The sequence below is a fragment of the Labrus mixtus genome, chromosome 3, assembly GCF_963584025.1.
Source record: "Labrus mixtus chromosome 3, fLabMix1.1, whole genome shotgun sequence".
Taxonomy (NCBI): domain Eukaryota; kingdom Metazoa; phylum Chordata; class Actinopteri; order Labriformes; family Labridae; genus Labrus; species Labrus mixtus.
This window is the reverse complement of record NC_083614.1, coordinates 25,952,184-25,972,788: the sequence shown is the minus strand read 5'-3', so window position 1 is coordinate 25,972,788 and position 20,605 is coordinate 25,952,184. Positions and strand designations below refer to the sequence as shown.

Here is a 20,605-nt window from a genome sequence, read left to right as displayed (position 1 = left end):
TTCTGGGGCCTCGGTCGCCCCAGTGTTCACACACTCATATGTCTCTTATTCACACACACACACACACACACACACACACACACACACACACACACTTTCGAACCCTCCTGGACTCACAAGCCCCCACATTCCTGTAACCCTAAGGCTGCTCCATCGCGTTACTTTTCCTCTTCTCTCTCTCTTTCTCTCCCTCTTGCTCAATTTATTTCTCTTTCTCTCACTCAACCATCCTCTGAGCTCGCTCGTCCGTCATATTTCGCTCCGTCCCTCCTCCTGCTTTTCTTCTTTACTCGACCTGAGTCAATTCAAATTTTTCCCTTCATGAAAAGATAAATCACACTTTTAAAACATATCACATCGTCCAGGTTAAAGTCCGACATTACAAAACACAGTCAACACCATGCACACAACAGCAATCACTGTGTTTGAATCAGAGAATCAGCAATTTATGTCACCCTTGATTTCTCTTGCAAATAAGTTTGGCTTCTTTGTCTCTTGATCATCTGATCGCTGCTGTTTCTAACCTTACCTGACTTATTTGTCTGTAATATTTCTGAGTCACCAGGCAATTAATTCACAGCCGGAGTTGTTCCTTATCATAGCTGTCCTTTAGAGCAGTGGTTCCAAACTCGTCTGGCCTCCAACTCCTCTGTGAAAAACATGTTTTTTGACCCAAATTTCTGATATTTTTCGACCAATCAAGAAATGAATTGTGACAGACACGTTAAAAAATATTTATATTTAATATAAGTTTTTTTCCCAGGCACACATTTATGACCCACTGAAAATGTCTCTGCGACCCACTTCTGGGTCCCAACCCGCCAGGTTAGAACCACTGCTTTAGAGCAAGGGTCCCCAAATTTTCGACCTGTGACCCCCAAAATAAGGTGCTATAGAGACTGGGGACCCACACTGTCCATGGAGGAGGTTAAAACATTTAACGTTGGTCACAGCCAGGCAGACAAGGCTAAAATGATTTTAGTAATTTATTGTCATGAATGCTAGAAGCAGAAAATAATTAATCTCTTGGTCAAAGTATTTTCAAAATAATAGGTAAAATGTGCATTTTATATGTTTTTGGAAGGAATCTGGAGAGAAATCCCCTCTCAGTGTCTTGCGACCCCCCCCCCCCCCCCCCCCCCCCAGAGGGTCCCGACTACCTGCTTCAGAGTAAACAAATTGATGTTTGGTTTTGGTTCTTTCAGAAGAACAATATGAGGTATTGTACAGTGAAGGCCACACATTATGGCAAGGTAGTGACAGGTAAATGGCCTCAGAGCGAGAGCAGATTCCAACATGATGCTCAGCAACAAATCAATCTTCACTTTGGTTTGAGTCTCACCACTCACACAAACAAATGTACCTGCAGCCTAACCACAGGTGACATGTGGCGTTCTACATTGTGCAGCAGACTGTCTTTATTATAGCACCGTGAACTAAACAGGAACACTGAAACGAGACAATGAGACCCACAGGACTGCTCCCAGTGGTGCATGCTGGGAGGCTTTACAACAAGCAACACTTTGTAGTTTTTTCAAATGTAATTCTCCTCATTTCCGAGACTAGATTTCAGTGATGTTGTTTGTCACCATGGTTACAGTGACTCAACTACTTGCCTGGTTTTCATGAATCTTTAGGTACGGGTGTTGCATGGGCAAAGGAAGAAGAAGCTAGGACATTTTGAAAAGGATCAACTCTGATCATTTTGACAAAATTTCAATAATAACAAATCTGACTCGCCTTTTAAAAGCATACCGCTATTTGTAATCTTGGGCACACGCATGATTGAAAAGCTTCTAAAAAATGCATACTTACAATTCTGACACAAGCTGAAGGAACATAACGTATAAAAAAAAGCTCAGCCAGTGAACCATAGTGTGACAGACTTCTTCTAATTTTGAGAAATATATTTATGAACTTGTAGAATATTTACGGGTAAAATGAAGTACAGTAGAACTTTAAAATAACAAAAAAAAAAAAACATAAATATGGTAGTTCCCTGTACATTATCAAATATGTTGACTTATGTTGTGCTCCCGCTCTCTGTCCTCCTCTCTTTTAAAAGCTCTGTGGATTTTGGAGCGACCGCTTCCTCCAGCAAACAGACAGCTGGCTGTTTTTCTCCCGGCTTTATCGCTCTATCACCAGCCTGCAGGAACAGAAAGAGAGAGTTGGTGTGAGAGCGAGTGACTTCTCTCTCTCTCTCTCTCTCCTGAACACTCACTCTCCCAGGTTCTGCTCTCCCTGTTTGGGCACGATGAGAGTCGGCAGATTTTTGGGGGCTGATAAGACGAGGAATGCGAGCTCGGAGAGGAAACGCCGTTCTGGAGGAGATGTAGTCTAAAGAAGACGGTTCCCTCCTCCCCGTCCTCCTCCTTCACATATATCATTCTCCCCCCCACCCCCCTCCTGAAAACTCCAGCACTGATCTTTTCCTCTCATTCTGTCTCCTTTCACGTCGTCGTCACAGGGTAGAGATTACAAAAGTGTCAGTTTGCAGGAGGGAAGAGAGCAGGGATTAAAAAGAAGTGACCCCGGACCGATGGGCATGTCCATTCAAGCCTCCCTGTTTGTCCTTTGACCGCTCTGTCTTCTCTCGCTCTGTCCATTAAGCTCATGCTTCAGTCAAGACGTTTTAACAGGGACTGAAAAGGAACCATGTTTTTCTACATGACTTTTTTTTAAGGAGAAATGTGTCGACTATCTTAAATATCTAGAAAAGTGTTTCCTAAAGTGTAACTTATTGATTTTGTTATTATTCCCCCATTGTTCTTATTTGGAAATAAAATGTAGTTCAGATGGATATCGAACAATTTAAACCCTCAATGTTGCTGTACAGCTGGAGGACAGTGATAAAAAAAAAAAAATGCAATCAACGCGCCGGTATAGCCTAGTGCTTAGTGCATGCACCCCATGTACGGAGGCTGTACAAATCCGACCTTTGGCTCCTTTCCCTCATATCATCCCCCACTCTCTCTCTCTCTCTCTCCCTGATGTCTGACTCTATCCACTGTCCTGTCTCTACAATAAAGCCCATAACAAAGCCCATAACAAAGCCCAAAATAAAATGTGCAATATCTTAATTTAGTTGAACTATTTAAAATGTTTTATATGCTGTAAGGGTGAGGCAATTGAGCTCTGTTTCTGATATATAAAAAGCACTGTTTTTAAGTAAATGAATCTACAAGAATCTGTGTCCTATTTAAAGCCTGATTTTGGAGCTAAATGTTTAGAAGCATGCGTATGAAAACCTCAAATGTTTTTATACCGTCAGCAACTATAGAAAACATGAAACAAAATCTGTTCAGCATAGCTCAGTATTTAAAAAAATTAATAAAAAAGTGTTACCAATGAATCGAAACACCATCCAGCCTTCAACCAAAACCTGCTCAATAATTGAATTAATATTTTAAATCTTGAATCAACTTTTTTCAACATTTTGCTTGTTTGAGCTCTGTGGGATTATTATCTGTGGTTCTCAAACTTTTCACAGTGAGCACAACCACAGAAAAGATTTGGCTCTCCAAGTACCACCAGTATGGCCATCATTGTAATTCCGTAGCACAGGATGAGACTCCAGTCGTATTATCTTACTCTTTTGCGTCGTTTGATGCTACAGGAGTGTTGAACACTACAGGGTGTTGAAGCGTCACTGGCTCTGCGAACCTCGCCTTTTTGCACTTGTGCTGCGTTCACTGCCGCTTGCCATCACAGCTTTGCTTGTCAACTATTAGATTTGTACATTGATTAAAAAAAATCAGAGACTCCCAGTGAACCACCAGAGGTACTCGTACCACAGTTTGTGAATGAATGTATTTTTTATTTCTCCCCGTTTATTTAAAGCACATAAACTAATAGCTCTGTTATCCCTGAGCTAACACGACTCGTTTCAGAGAACGACTGATGGTGTGTTCAGAAAGGGAGAGAACAAAGAGAGAGAGTGAAATAACCAGCATGTAGGGAGCTGAGCACTGCAGAGAGCAGATTCTGTGTGGAACCACCTCGTCTAACCCTGAAACTACTGAGAGCTCGGCCAAACCCTGAATCAGACCTCGTACATCATACCCACTGTGAGTTTGAGCACGTGGTCTTCCGGCCATCACTCTCCTCTTTATTTCTCTCTCTCATGTCTGATATCATGTCACCTTTACACCACAACAGCTCCTAAAATGAGGGCTGGAATGTAACCTATGAGGTATGCATGTTAGTGCTATGTGTGCTTGTGAATCATGGGGGCTGATGTGTGACTCAATGCAGGTTGTTCTCGTGATAAAGGCTGTTCAGTTTTGCTATACCTCCTGTTTGATTATCTTTAAAATTGGGCATAAAAAAAAAACGTTGATCTGATCGAGTTTATTCCTGTAGCATTGCTAAAGATCTGACAGGGCAAGAAAAAGCAGAGGAGAAAAACTTCATAACAAACTTCAAAACAAAGGAAATGAAAAAGTAAATTCAGGTACCAAATTGCTGACTTTCAACCTGTATGCACTAACTGTGTCAGTTTTCATAACGAGGTTTCTTGACCAACGTCTTGTGCTAAATTGATGTTCAGACAGACTTCTTGTTTTTCTTGCCCCAGCAAACTTTGTTGGAGGAATGTCGTTTAAATGAACAATGTTCAGCCCTCATTGTGAACGTAGAAGTTACAGACATGGTAATGGTTGAGGACAGCAGCTCTACAGATTTTGCCTGAATCTTGTATTTTAGTTTAGTTTCTTTTTACTTTCTTTGAATCAGTGACAGTGTACAAAATAACATTAGTGTCAGAAGAGAAAAGTTGCTTTGCACCAGATTAAGCTAACTAGCTCATTGCCATCTGTAGTCTCTGGGCAGATGATGGTTGTGCAGGTCCATGATCATCCAGACATTTTCTGGAAGTTTCAGCTGCATGTTGTGGTGTTTGTAAGTATGACGCATTTTGCCTTTTTCTCGATGCACCCTGCTATCTAGCTGTATCGAGTCATGTCAGCAACTTTTTTATTTTGGGGCTTTTTGTGCCTTTAATGGAGAGACAGGACATGGGATAGAGTCAGGAATCAGGGACAGAGAGAGTGGGGAATGACATGCGGGAAAGGAGCCACAGATCGGATTTGAACCTGGGCCGCCCGCTTTTAGGACTACAGCCTCTGTACATGGGAAGCGGGCCCTAAAAAATTTATATTTAAATTCCGATTAGTGTGAAGATTTGGAGCCAGAACTCGGAGACACACCTCTCTGCTCTTCTCTGAGATTACACAACAATTAAGATAAGACTGGATGACATTTTCCTCTCCTCCCTCGCCCATTCTCTCTCTCTCTCTCTCTCTCTCTCTCTCTCTCTCGCTCTCTCTCTCTCTCTCTCTCTCTCTCTGTAGTGTGATAGTAAAGAATGTTGTTTAAAGATTGTTTAAAGAAGAGGAATTATGTTCCCCTTTGATGTCTCCTGAAATATGAAACACCCAGAGGCTGATAGAAATCCTAACACACACATCTTACACACACACACACACACATCTTACACACACACACACACATCTTACACACACACACACACACACACACACACACACACACACACATCTTACACACACACACACACACACACACACACACACACACATCTTACACACACACACACACACACACACACACATCTTACACACACACACACACACACACACACACACACATCTTACACACACACACACACACACACACACACACACACACACACACACACATCTTACACACACACACACACACACACACACACACACACACATCTTACACACTAAACACACATTTCACTTTTCACTGGAAATGACTGAACTGCACAGTTTCAATTTGACCTCAGTGGACGTGCACAGTCACCTGAGACCCCTCCCTCCTTCCTCCCTCCTTCCTCCCTCTCTCTCTTCTCTCTCTCCTTTCTTTTACTCCATCTCTCAGTCTGCAGCTTTCTGCTGACTCCAGGAATTATGATCTGTTTCCCGTCCGCAGGAATAATAGAATACAGGAGGGGGAGGGGGAGGAGGGGGGGGTCTGCAGCAGCTTAGTGGAACAGTAGTGAGGAGTCCAGCTCCACTGTGGTTACACTCTGAAAATGCGTTTATATCCAGATGTGCGAATGTGCGATATTTTCCTCTTCATTTCCATAAACTTCACACATTAGACGATTATCCTCGGATGTGGACACACACACACACACACACACACACACACACACACACACACACACTCAGTAACAGCAATCTAACCCTGATTACTGGCCGTAAATCAGCGCCCTCCTTCAGCTATCTAGACAGTAAACGCCTCACGTATACAACCCAGGCGGTGGGCTGCGGATCTCCTTTCCCCTCGCTCTCCAAAGCGCTGCCAGAGCCTTCGGGCACTTAACGCTATCGGCAGTTAGATCCAGCAGCTCGAGTGTGTTTGGAGTGTGTGTGGAGTGTGTCCTCAGCCGCGTAAATATTTATCAATCGGCTCCCTGAGGAATTTTAATGAGCACTGATGGAGAGCAATCAACACAGCCCAGAACGGAGGAGAGCAAGAGAGAGAGAGAGAGAGAGGGGCGAGGAGATGAAGAGAAGTGACAGTTTGTGATGTGATGTTTTGGCTTTTTATTATCCCAAGTGGTTTTTACTGTTTTCCTGCAGAGGTTCACACTTTTCCTGCTTTCCTGCTTAAGTGTTTCCTGTTTTATTTATTTTTTTTATGCCTGTTTGTGTGTGTGCATGTGTGGGTGTCGGTCTGTAAATCAAGATGTTTACTCTTTAAAGAAATGAGGCTACCATACATGCCGGTGTCCGCCCCTGTGTGTGTGTGTGTGTGTGTGTGTGTGTGTGTGTGTGTGTGTGTGTGTGTGTGAGGTTGTGTGTGTGGTTTAGTGTACATGCTCATCAGGGTGACAGGGCCACCCCTAAGAGGTCACTTAACACATTGTGCGCGGGCCACGCTGCATGGGGAGTCAGGGAAGGAAACCTGAGCTATAACTCACACTGCTCTCTCTCTCTCTTTCTCACTCTCCCTCCCACACACACACACACACACACACACACACACACACACACACACACGTACAGAAACACACACACTCTGGACACCTGACCTCTGACCTCTGGCTGGGAGTGCCTATTAACTGTCTTGGATTCCTGAAGACACAGAATCTCACAACTCATTTCAAAGTATTTCAGTGATGATGTTTGGCTTTAATGCATAACTTCACTGATTTGTGTTGTCGGAGTTTTGTGGCGACAGTGTAACCCGTTCGACCCCGATCACCTCGAATCAAAATCAAACCTGCAGATGTTCAATTAAAGTTCTAGTTCTTGAGATGCTCAACAACAGCTGGTCCCATTACATTTTGTACTTCTACCTTTAGACAGCAGGAGGGGAACTCAAAAGGAAAGCTGTAGATATGGTGATCTAATAAAATGTTTTAATAATAATTGTATGTATTGTTGGTTAGGTTCCCTGTTAGCCGTGGCACATGGACGCAGCTACTCTTCCCGGGGTCTGCAACATAAAACATTCTGCATATTTTAACTTCAAATATAGAACTAGAAAATCTCCCTTAGTTCAGGTCAGTCAGTTTAATAATGACTGTAATGCATGTTTATCAGTAATATCAAAAACAAAGAGAGAGAGAGAGATTTAATGTGATGCAACAAAACCTGCAGAAATCCAAAACACATCTTTTCAGTTTAGATATTTATTCTGTTTTTATTGCAAATGACTGAGATACGTTTCTCAGTATACTCCTTATTTTTTGTCCTTTCAATAAAAATATCGAAAGTGAAAATTGCGTGAAATTAAAATATTTTAATTTCATGTATTTTAATCTTCTCGTTTATTAGCTCTGTAAAGCTAAGACGGGGTGTTGCCCCCCTTCATTTCTTGTCTTTTTATTTTGTGAGTTCCTGTGAGCTGTGGGCATCTCAGGACACTGAATCTCACATTGATTTTTTAATGTCTAGATAATAAAAGAATCCAGGTAGAAGATGAACATAAATTGTGGTGTTATGTGACATAAATCTCGTTAGCCTTTTTGGGATCGTCGTCAGAAACACTGAATCTGAAATGTGCAGGTCAATTTAAATTCAATATAATAAATGTCCTGTAAGTGTTATAATTAATGAGCTTCAAGAAAAAAAAGACAACTAACAGTTTGCACATTACCACATAAGTCTCCAATTTGTCCCCCAGCCTTCACCTGGAACTGTGGGCCTTTTGTGCTTCAGGGGAAGTGATAAGTTGAGGCGATGCTGGTGGAGGTGTGTTGGAAACTGACCAGTGACAGATTTGTGACTCTGGGTCTGAAAAACTGTGGAATGACGAAGCTCTCTGTTTCTTGGCTTGGAGTCGGGCACGCACGTTTACCATCTCACTCACCCGGTCAGTGAACGCTGCAGCTTCTCTGTACACGTAGCAGAATCTGCTCTCTGCTCTGAAAGGAGGAGAACAGATTCTTCTTTTCTCGTTGCTGTCGTAATCCTGGGTATAAAAAGCCCAGGAGCGGGGTTGAGTTCTTCCATAAAGAACCAGCTGAGGTCGAAGGTCAGAACATGTCGGTTTTGGTCAGAACATCTGGGTCTGCTGGGGACATGGAGACCGAGAGCTCCACACTGTCACAGCCTCTTTATCTGATGCTCTTTGAAGTCTCTGTGTTCACAGCCTCATGTCCACTACTGTACAAATACCAGAGACGCTACTGGACTTCCAAAACCACATCATAGTCTCCCAGCATGCAGCCCTCAAAGAGAGAGAGAGAGAGAGAGAGAGAGAGAGCGAGAGAGAAGAGAGAGAGAGAGAGAGAGAGGGTTGTTTTCCTGAGAACGTTTGATCTATCTCCCATCAGTGGGTGGGTTCCCAGCAGGGAGAAAAATAAATACAATTTATGGACATCAGGGCTTTTTTTTTTGTGTATCTGTACATACACGTATTGTATGTGTGCTGCTGCGTGTTGGTGTGTGCGCCCTCATGTGTTTGGGGGTCACTCTCAGTGTGCTCTCTGATTTATTGAAAGGCCTCGCAGTGATACCAGAATTCCTTTGCGTTAAATGCCTGCTTTGAGTGCCTTTTACTGCCTGTGCGCTTTATGGACCATGATCACACTCTATTCCTCTCTCACATTTCTAAAGATTTTTTTTTTTTTTTTTTTTTACGGCTTCTCGTCTTTATTAGAGTGGGGAGCGTCGGGATGAAGTTCAGAGACAGGAGAGAATGATGGGCCAAGAAGTTGGCGAGTGTTAAATTTGTTGGAAGTTATGATGTCAGAGCAGAGGAGAATAAGCTCTCAGTGTGAGACTGTACTGTCAAGATGATTGTGATAAAAGGTAAACACCTGTCTCACGGAGAGCTAAGGGACTTCCACCTCTGTTCGCCCGCTTCTGATCTCAACAAAATAACTGCTAAATACTCCAAAATGCATAAAGTCTTTCCTCATTGCATGTTTGCATTTCTCAGATCTGACGCCTTTTTTCATCAGAACCAGTGTAGTGGTTCAAACTAGCTCCAGTATCATCTGTTTTTTTTGTCTCTGTGCTTGCAGTGCTCTCATTCACAGATGTTCACACTACTGTTTGCTGACGTGATGACAGCAAAGGGCATCTTGGTGACAGCTTAGACTTTTCCCTTTTTACTGCTTCTTTGCTCTAAATCCACCAGAGACATCACAACACATGCTTGAATTCTACCACATATAGGACACATTTGAAACCCATTTGCATTTTCCCCAATCTACCCGTGATACAAAACACTCCTCGGGGACCGTGATGCTCACTCCCAGGCTTGTTTCAGATTGAGATCATGAAGTAATTGAATCCCTTAAAACATGTCTAACGCTCTCTGGGTGAAGGGCACGTTTTGTCACAGCTCATTTTCAGCTTTATTCCACCACTTGTTGTTATTATCGGTGCTGCATGTTTGCACGCGCTGCTTTAAACAGGATGTACCAAAACGTTGGGTTTGGTTCCAAATCGGATCCATATGAAGATTATATTGTGCCCCCCCCATCTGTTAGTAGTTCATGTTGAATCATTTGCTACATGCTCTGTTTGGGGTGAGTTCACTTGGCCGTAGCATTCTCTTGTTAGCAGTTTGCAGGCAGCTTTTATTCCAGTGAGCCGCTCTCTGTCTCAGACAGCTCTGTGAGGGTGAGATCGTCTGTCACCTGCACAAATCCTGTCTGAGAGAGTCCAGGCGCTGCAATCACTTCCTGGATTCTGAACCGTGTGGTCTGCCGTCTTAGCAGACAAGCGTCTGATTTCAACAGATGTTCTGCTGCCGAGCTCTGATGGAGATTTTCAAGGACCATGCATGACAATGATCACAACACAGATTATGGTAATAGAAGAAACAACCCTGCTTACTTCCTGTTTCAGAATTTGGTCATTGCTGAAAATGCATTTCCAGAGTTTTGGTACCAAATTCAGAAGATAAAGGTGCTGTTGCATTTAACTTTAGTCATTCTGAAACTGGAAACTGGCCCTGAGCATGTGATGTCATGGGTCCAACACAGGACTGGTTATATTGGTTCTTTTTACACAATCACCAATGTTCCTTTGCTTATGTTACCTGTTTTTTTAGCAGGTGTTTTCAGGCTGGGATGGCGGTGATGCTGGGATTATCAGGTTGACTGCTCCTCTTGTTGTTGCAGGTTTCAGACTCATTGTACAGTGATTCACAGTTTACTCAAGGACTGATGCAGCCAAACTAAACCACTTTTTGACACCTGACACGCTTTTCTGGAACAATTTTGGCACTCATATCGTGATCATTAAACATATGTCTTAAGAAAATACGGCCTAGCGGTGAGGTTGTGTCCCAACGACGGAGGCTGTAGTCCTAAAAGGAGACGGCCTGGGCTCGAGTCATACAGTACCTGCGGCTCCTTCCCCTCATGTCATTCCACTCTCCCGACATCCTACTCTATCTGCTGTTCTCTCCAAAAAAAAAAGGGCATAAAGCCCCAAAATACATCAGAAAAAAGGAAGAAAAGCGGTTCTGTACCTTGATGACCCAAGTCGAGGTGAAAAGTTAATATCCAAGGTGGGTTAGAAATGATTATTTAGCAGCTTGGTCCTTGTAAGCTTTATCAAAAACAGCATCAACATTATGACGATGAGAGACAGCTGAAATAAAGATTTCTTTATCCCCAAAGTGAAGATGTATCACGACAGCTCCGTTTGTACTGAGCTATTCAAAAGTTAAACTTTCACCTGTGAGGTTGTTTGACGTGACCTCAATAAGCAACCGGCTTCTCAACTTCAAATATCCATTTGTCCTTTGCCACATCCTCAATGAAGTATTACATCTGTTCTCAGATTTTCATTGAATGCATTCAGACTGAGATGAAACAAAAGGCTACTTCATTTCTCCCGCTTCATGCTGGACCTTCTTTCCACGCTGGTTCTTTTGGCAGGGGCCTCTGACAGGCTCTTATCAGATAAGACCCGCCCTCTAAGCATTAATCAGCCAATCAACAAGGGATATAGAAACCAGAGGTCAAAAAAACAGTATTGTCTGTAACACCTGACTTCAGAGTTGCTTCATTGTTCCTGAAGAGGCCGTTTGATGTTTCTTTAATGCAGACTGTAAAATGTTCCCCATTACAAACTCTAATCAATATAATTATGAAGCAAGTGGATTATTAATGTAATTGTGCAGTAAGTCACCCTGTGATAATTACATTCAGCCCGTGATAAATGAAGTCTCGTTGCTGTAGGTAATTAGTCTGAAAATGTTTCCATTTATGGCTTCAGAGCCAGAAAAGGACGTGAGTAATGTGGAGAGCGGCTCACACGAGAAAGAGCCGTTTGTCCTGCTGTTTCAGACGGAGGAGAAAATGGGCCGGAGCTTTCATCTGCCGGGCCCGTGTGTTCACCAGCAGAGGTAAAAAAAAAGTAAAGAAAAGAAGGCTGCTCAGTTTGAAATCGTGGTTCAGTTCCAGGTGAGCGCTGGCGCACACTGACTCAGCCTGTGTGTGTTCAGTGTGTGTGTGTGTTCAGTGTGTGTGTGTTTTGTGTGTAATCAGAGCAGCGTGATTAAGCGGTGAGGAGTGTCGCTCAGATGTTGGTCCTCGCTCTCTGACCTGATGAAAGACCATTTTAAGAAGTTCATCCATAGAAACTTTTGTTTTACCTTTTTACAAATATATTTATAACTTTATAGATTCAGTGAACGAAGAGTTACATCATCCAATATTTAGGAGATTTATGTGCTTCCATTTTTAGGTTGTTTTCACACAAACACAAAACTCCTGAGAATTTACTGGAATATTCTGGTTGATCTGTTCCCCCCCGACTCAACCCGAAGTTTTCCTGCCGGTCGCCAAGTGAAGTTTCCACATGAGGTCGGGGTGAGCAGATGTGAGAAAGCAGCAGGAAATATTCAGGAAAATTGACAGCTAGTGAACGGACCGGGTTGATGAGTTTTATATCACGTGACTGGTGAGCGAGCAGCTCGATAATCATGCAAGTAATGAAGGTGCTGGTAGCCTAGTAGGGATTAGTGTGAGACAGAAGTCCTCCAGGCGGCGGTGGAGGCCCGGGTTCGAGTCTGTCCGCTATCATATCTCTAACTAAAGGTTCAAAAAGTCCAGAAATAAAATAGGAATTTGAAAAAATGAAGGAGCTCCATACCACTTACTTGTTGTACGACAGGGTCTCCCTCTGTGATGTTCATGTGTGGACAGGCAAGATTTCAGGCTGTCCTGAACTTTTCTAGAATCTTTCAGGAGCACATGTGCAAAAAATTAAAAAAAAAGGCTTTTGTCACATCTCTTTGGCATCTCATACAGACCGACAGGGTGGCGTTTGTTTTCTGTCTAACGTGGGGTGGACGTCAATCGGTCTATGTGGTGAGGTTGAGGCTGGAGGAAAACATCATGGGCTTGGTTAAGGAATAACCCAACACGGGACTCAAACCCCTCTCTGCTCGGTGAAGGCCTTGTGTTATTTGGCTCGTCCCTTTCCCCCGACCGTCACCCCGAGGAGACATTGTCGGATTTTCTACTGCGTCACTAAAAGCAGTGGTGGCTTTTCTAAATGTCCCCAGCGTAATGTCTCGCGTCAGAAAGGTTAGCGAGGAGAAAACCCAGGTCATACCGCATCTCTGAAGATGCCATTACCCGACTTTTTCCTCATTCAGCAGATCAAAGTTTGTCAACAATAAAGTCTTCAAATGACACTGAATGACTGCAGTATGAGACATTATGAGGCACTGCTCCACCTGTGCAGCACCTGTGAGGGTGGATGACGAAGAATTAAGAGCAACAAAGTCTGTAAAGAGAGGAAATCTTGACAAACGTAGGACTCTCATATGCCTTTATTTTATTATTATAGAGATAGGACAGTGGATGGGGTCAGAAATCGGGGCGAGAGAGACCGGGGAAAGCCATGTGGGAAAGGAGCCACAGGTCGGATTCAAACCCGGGCCGCCCGCTCTTGTGGACTTCAGCCTCTGCCCATGGGGTGCGCAGTAACAGGGCTACTGGCGCCCCCCCCTCCCCCAAACGCAGGACTTTCACCAAATCCAAAAAATGCCATTGGTCTCTTGAGGGAAACCAAAACTCGAGTTCTGATTAATTATTTAAAACCAAACCTCAATCTTTTCCTTCAAGTCAACCAAAAGGCTTCGCTGTCCAAATGTAACCAAAACTGCCTCCATTTCACGGATTTAAGCGCCTGAAAGGTTTTCTGGCAAACAGAGGCATAAGAGTGAAGCTGCTACCTTGTGGATTTGTCTGAAGCGCAGAGGAGAGAGAACGAGTTTTCAGGAGGGGGGGGGGGGGGGCGAATCAGCTACATAATATCTACACTCCCAGGCTCTGTTGCTACACTCTGACCCCAGCGCACATTATAAATCAACATGAAGGCACTTGTGGCTGAATTGAAGCGGATTTGTGAATCTAGATTCCAAGATTTTGTGTAAAAATCTGAACAGAAAACAGAGAAGGCTGTAATAGCAGAAAGTGATGGCCGCGGTTTCAGAGTGAAATGAGGAGAAATCCCACGTGGTGTCCACATACTTGAGTTATCATTTTAATCTCCATGTGGAGGGTGAACGACAAAGAGAGGAAGGGGAAGACCAGCACTCACTTTTCTGTCAAAAATCAAAACCATGACTGTGTTACAGATTTTTAAAAAAAGCTGGATTAAGGCAGAATGGTGTTATTAGCTGCATGAAGAAGGAACATAAAGAGTCATTTAATTGGAAGAAAAAAAATGGAGATTCCTCAGTGTCAGGTTTCACCAGAACATTTTATTAGACCTCTGGAGGTCTTTCATGTGTTTTTCTGATATAAAATTACATGATTGATGTCTGCGAGATGTGAAAAAACAAGATTTGAGATGGAAATAGAAGTGAAAGAACGATTGAAAGAAGGAAAAAAGAAACCACAGAAGAAAAAATGAAGGGAAAGAGAAAGAAAGCTTTAAGGAAGGTTTTTTTTTTTTTTCTCCCCCGACTCTTTGGTGGTCTTCAGCAGGGTCTCGCTGGATCTTGAACCCGGTGCAAAACACAACAGGGGGGGAAATTAGTACGGGGTTGAAGGGGGTGTGTGGGTTGAGTTGGGGGGTCCCCGGCTGAGGGGGGGGGGGGTTACACCGCCAGAGTCCCACAATTCATCATCCTCTGGCTCCGACAGGGGCTGTCTGGACAGATCGGTGGTGGGGAGCCGAGAGGGGGGATTGATGGCCGGCGAGACTCTGTGACCTCCCTCTTTCCCCCAAGAGAGGAGATAGTGTGTGTGTGTGTGTGTGTGAGAGAGAGTAATCATCACCCTCCGTCCCTCACGTCCTGTTGAAGACGTCAAGTTTGGACCTAAGTTGAATCCAGAATGTCTCTATATGAGGACGACGCATCAGATCAGACATGACAGATGATTTGTTTTTCTTTCCTCCCTCTCTCTCCCCCTCTCTCTCTCTCTCTCTCTTCCTTTTTTTAACAGGACTACCTGCAAGGCGACAGCACCAAAGCGAATCAGAAGTTGGGTTGGAAGCCACGGGTGACTTTTGAGGTACGTGTCTCACACCTGGAGGGTCTGGTTGAAGCAGGTTTTTATATTTAGCCACACAAGTACAGACATGGAATGATTTTTTTTAGAAAGAAAAACCAACAACAGCAACTCGACAATACAGCAAACAAAACTCAGAGAAGAAAAAGGTGAAGAACTGGGAAGTGACCTTGCTATATGACCTGTTAGCAGGTTGTGTGGGGGAGAAAGTGAAAGTTTTTTAAAGAGTCTAACATAAATGTAAACAACATAAGATGCATTGACGGCAGAAATAAAAGAGCAGTTTGTAATCCTGCAGCCCTGCTCTGACGTCTCAGAGCGTCTGACATTAGACTGACAGGAATCTGCTTCATGCTTCATGGGAACAAAGTCAAATGTCTTCAGAATTTAAAAGAAAAGAAGGCATGTCATTCTGAAAAATAGAACAAAAACAAAAACAAAAGATTCTTCTTTTCATTTTTCCAGATATGAGAAAGGTATGCAATGACAGATATACCAAACACTCAAACTAATGTTCAGTGCTGTCAACCGTTCAACTGGTGACGCTTCACCTCAGAAATAACTGTCCAGACAATTTGTTTGTAATAACATCCTGTTTCTTTAATTTCAAAATAAAAGCATGTTATGGTCATTTGTAGTGACTGATGGCTCCTGTATTGTTTGACGCTTTGGGTTTACTGTTAATGCAACTACTGGGGTTCAACACTGAAGCCAAAGTGAAGCATGTTTTATGAAAATTAATTTTATTTTTAATTTAATCTGAAGGCAGGAGTTATCAAGTCATCTAAAAAAAAAAGGTTCCTAAACTTTTCAGCCCGCAAACCCCCAAGAGACTTGGGACCCCCACTGTACCCCCTGGAGGTGGTTAAAACATTTAACGTTGGGCACAGCTGAAACACTGTAATATTATTTATTTAAAAAATAAACACAAGATGTATATATTTTCACAATAATGGGTAAACTATGCAATTATAAGAACTTTTTGATTTTGACATGTTTTTGGATGGAATCTTGCGACCCCCCTCTCTCAGTGTCTAACAACCCCCACTTTGGGAACCACTTGTCTCAAACGAGAAAGCCCAAGATCTTTGTATGGACATGAAACTCGTTAAAGTTTGCAGCAGAGTATTCAGTTAAATCGTGAAGTAGCTGAACGATAAAGAAACAGAGGACTCTCTCTCTCTCGCCCTCTCTCTCTTTTTGTACTTCACTGTTATCTTGTTAAGTTGAGGTCTCTACTCAAAAGCTTTTTTGCTTTAAAAATCTTTCCTTCATCATCCGTCGTTCCCTCATGTATTTATGCTGAAAGTCAATAAATGAGATGTGCCAAAAAAAAGACATGACAATGACTGAAATATACTTACTAAGGTGTTACTGCACAATTTGCACACAATACAGAAAATACTCATCTGTCCCTCAAATATCCAGCAGCATTAAATATGACCGGCTCATATTAACTCTGTCAGCTGATCTGTCTCGTTGTATTTCCTGTTCGTTTTTAATTTACTTCTATTCATTAAAACGTTGTTCTTAATGTGCAAAAGTTCAAATATGAATCCAAGAGTTATGGGGAATGCACTCAAGATAGAATTCTCTGGGAAGGCTGTTATTTCCTCAATCTTTTGCCCTTTATTAAAATAGATTTATTAGATTTTTTAAAATGAGTATAAAGTGGGTTTTTTGTGGCTTCCTCATAAATAAAAAGGAAGTGTACCCAAAGCTGCAATAGAGACAATAAAAGAGGAAAACTTTGAATCCCAACCAGCAGCTTCCCTCTGCTTTCACACAGGGATTCATGACTTTTAAACTCATTTTCATTAAAGATACAAGTTGCCCTTCATTTCTAAGATGTAATGTTGACCTCTGACCTCTGTGTGTGTCTCTGCAGGAGCTGGTGAAGGAGATGGTGGACGCTGACGTCGAGCTGATGAAGAAAAACCCGAATGCCTGAGTCCACCCAGCCCGTCCTCTCCGTCCACACACTTTCAAACACTCCTTTTTTTTTTTTAACCATTGAGAGCGACAGTGGAGGGGCCGTGTTATATTTTTATGACTTTTTACAAAACATGAAGTAACCGTGTCTTTTGGTTGCCTTTGAGTCTTGTGTATGTGTATTTCTAGCATCATGACATTTTCATTGTATTTCATACGCAGGTCTGCCTTTGTTTAATTTGAGCTCTGATCACATTTTAATTTATAGAAGTGGAACATTTAAAGGGTTTATTTATGTTTCTGTTTGTTTTGATTGCAGCTGAACTAATTTTAGATTTCTGAGATGACATTCCTTCTTGCATAGAATTTTAAAAATAACAAAAGGAGGAGGTAACATTTTATCTTTTATTGGAAATAGAAATGAGCGGGTATCAATGTACAAATGAACCATTTGGAACAATAAAGGCTGAGCTTTGACCGAGCTGTCCTCCTGTTTTTAATGTTTCCTGATGCTGAAGATGAGGGCTGTAAATAGTTGTTTATTTTTCTTTGGGCTTGTTAGCATGATTTGCATCATTTTTTTCTTTTAGGTTTGCAAATGACGACGTGAAAAATGAAGCAGCAGAAAATCCTCATCCAGGTTTCAATGCAGGTTTGTTACTGTGACTGTCACTGTGGGTCTGTTCCTGCATGTGTGTGCACGCACAGGGTTGCCCAGGTTGCACAGAGGTCGGCTCCTGTTGTCTCTCTCTCTCTCTCTCTCTCTCTCTCTATCTCTCTCCCTCTCCCTCCCTCGGCCTCTCTTCAGCTTTCCTGGGTTTTTTTTTTATTTTGCGAGCACACTGCGTTCTTTTATCCGGACAGGAAGCACGTTTTTCCCCCGGCCCGGAGTCCCACAGTCCCTACTCTTAAATGCCGGATTGTCTGCAGACTGGCTGCAGGTTTTAAAGCGCGCGGCGGTGAGAGTGTGGAGCCTGCAGACCAGGAGCTGCTCTGGTCCTGATGAAGGTTTTAGATTTCTTCTTTTATATTGTGACATAACTTCCAGTCCCACACTATAGGGGTTTTAATCTTCACTCATATTTAAACATTTGTTTTCACTTCTTTTGCACATAAATCCTGTAATAATAATTATCATCTTGTTGAAATTGATGTTTTGAGGTTCTCATTTGTACATCCTCGTTGAAAAGGCCCAAATACAAGAATAAAAGGCGAGTTTGGCCCTTATTGCATATTATTAATTAAAGTCAAAACGTCCTCTTTGTTAAGCATTCCTTCAAACGCCACGTTACTCAAAGTCAGGGGGTTGTTTGTCCTTATTGGCCTAGGGGAAATATATTGAACATACAGATGTAGCCTCGATCAAAGCAGCAGCAACACTGTTCACACTAAAGAACCCGTTCTTAATGCAAAGGTTTAAAAAACAAAGATATACTTCCAGCAAAATACTCCCCAAAAAAATCAAAGCACCAGAGCTTCAAAATGATACAATCTTTTTTTACAGGTATTATTATTATAGCTGATTATTGCAGCTTTATTTCAGTGTAATGTCTGATTAGCTGGCAGCGGATTGGCTCCTAAAGAAAAGCATCGTATTTAATATATTTGCTCATGCCCTTATTTTAAATTCTAAATCTGTAAAGTTAAAAAAAAAGAGTCATAATTTGAAGATTAAAGCATGAAAACATTTAGAGACTTTTCAGGGGAGAGGAAGAAGTTCAGTAAAAAAGAAATACCCAGTTACTCTCCCTCTCTGGTTTTATTTCGGGGTCGAGAGGTTCGATTTTGAGTTCGTACGGAGGCCTGCAGGGCTCAGTGAAGCGCGGTGAGCAGGGTGGGATCCTCTGTGTGTTGTTTGGGACAACACCTTCAGGACATTAGAGTCAGTCTGTGATCGCGCTGCTCGATCAGAACCAGATGTGTCTCTAAAAGGCTGTTTATGCCTTGAAATGAAAACACACGGGGAGCCTCACAGGTGCACTGAGTCCACCAGAGCCCCCCTCCACCCCCCACAACAATTAGACACGTCAGGTGATCAGTTTACTGCTGGCGCTCAGAGAAAGGAGAGCTGATGTGGATTTGGAGCTCGGATAGAAAGAAATGAAACCCTTCACATGCAGCTAAACAAACATCTTAAGGAGATTACGCAGTTAAAACGGTCAATTTAAACTCACGAGGCGGCCACAGACTCCAGAAGTCCTTGTAAGATTTAAAAAAATATTTAGTTTTTTTTTTTCTGTCAAATCTAATGCAGAATGAAAAGTTACCGTGAAAAAATATACCAAATTAAAGATGCAGAAGAAGAAAAGCTGCAGCTTCCACACAGAGAAACACATTATGAACACATTAGGATTTCTAATTGCAAAAGCAATGATCTCAATATTATAAGAAAAATATCTGATGAGACTAAACCCACTTTTTAATCCGGTTTAGTGTTGTATAATAATGTCGTTTTAATATTAAGACCTGCGCGCAACACTCACTGATGGCTTCATTATTTTATACTGAAGGCCTTAATCTCTAAATTAAAGATACGGATTATTAAAGGTGACTTGTTAAGAGGTTATAAAACAGGAACACAAAAGAAATCGACAGTCTAGCCGTGACGTAATAAAGTACAAAATACAGATTAAATGTAATTAGATTAACGTTTAGTGTTTAATTAAACGATTTAATTTTAAATCCATCCAGATTTAAACTGTCAGAGTCGCACCAAAAAATTAAAACTGCAGAATATTTCACCTTTTTATTTCGATTTTTTTTTTAATGGCTGTTATTGGTTTAAACGTGTTTGGGATTAAACTCAGTGAGTGCATGTGAATCCTTAAAATCCAACAAACGAAGAAGACAGAACTTTGTTAATGCAGAGCGACAGACACACACACACACACACACACACCTTAAACACGCTAAAGAGTGTTAGAGGGAAGCAGGAGAAGATTCTTAAAAAAGGCCACATATGTTCTGTATTTAAAATGAAACTCTTTCCCTCTGGTATTCAGTGTTTAATGTTACACTGCTTAATGGATCAATGGATTTGAATGGATCTTAAATATACTACACATTTCACCCTAAATGCATTCGGCATACAAGCAGAATTACAGAGCCTCATAAAGTACTTAAATACCAGCCGCAAATGTTTGATTCACGTTTTGATGATAGCTGCAAAAAAAATTGAATGAATTAAAAACTATACGCATCATTAAGCTTCGCCTCGGAGTTTATATCTATAAATGAATAAAAGGCTCCTGTGTGAATGCACTGATCTTCCCCAATGCGTTCAGGTGCTCGTGCTCTTCAGCCTATGTTTCCTCTAAATCCGTGCCAAACATTCAGTACACGAGATAAGAGCTATCGGGTTGCTCTGCTCTCAAATGAACACACACTCGTCCTTGTAAAGCTCATCACGCTGTGACAAAAGACGTGTGTGATGCCTTCAGGCTCTGCGTGTTTTTACACTGATGTTCACTGAACTGAACATTAAAATACCTCTGACACAATAACCCAATAATGACCTAATAATTCCTTAATGATTCCATTTTGAACGCGCGTGTTATGCGCACTGGCAGCGTTTCCGTTGTGAAGAGGCCTCCTCTGGGGCTCTTTTCGTTTTTACTCTGCACCTCCATGAACTCTCACAACAACGAGACATGCAGCGGCCCAAACCCCGCGCCCTGC

At 42.2% G+C, this 20,605-nt stretch overlaps 1 protein-coding gene and 1 long non-coding RNA gene across 2 annotated transcripts in view; one reads left to right on the top strand and one right to left on the bottom strand.

The window, feature by feature from the left end:
• Positions 1-17,404, top strand: part of LOC132968787 (GDP-mannose 4,6 dehydratase-like) — a 37,930-nt gene extending 20,526 nt beyond the window's left edge. Inside the window, exons 3-4 of the mRNA XM_061034277.1 lie at positions 14,930-14,998; positions 16,884-17,404. Coding sequence (XP_060890260.1) covers positions 14,930-14,998; positions 16,884-16,946 — 132 coding nt within the window. The 3' untranslated portion in view covers positions 16,947-17,404. The remainder of the gene's footprint in view (positions 1-14,929; positions 14,999-16,883) is intronic.
• Positions 377-999, bottom strand: LOC132972126 (uncharacterized). Its single transcript, XR_009672874.1, has 2 exons — positions 869-999; positions 377-524 (listed from the first exon to the last, which is right to left on the bottom strand). It is a non-coding gene; the product is annotated as an uncharacterized LOC132972126 (long non-coding RNA).
• Positions 17,405-20,605: the final 3,201 nt, after the last annotated feature.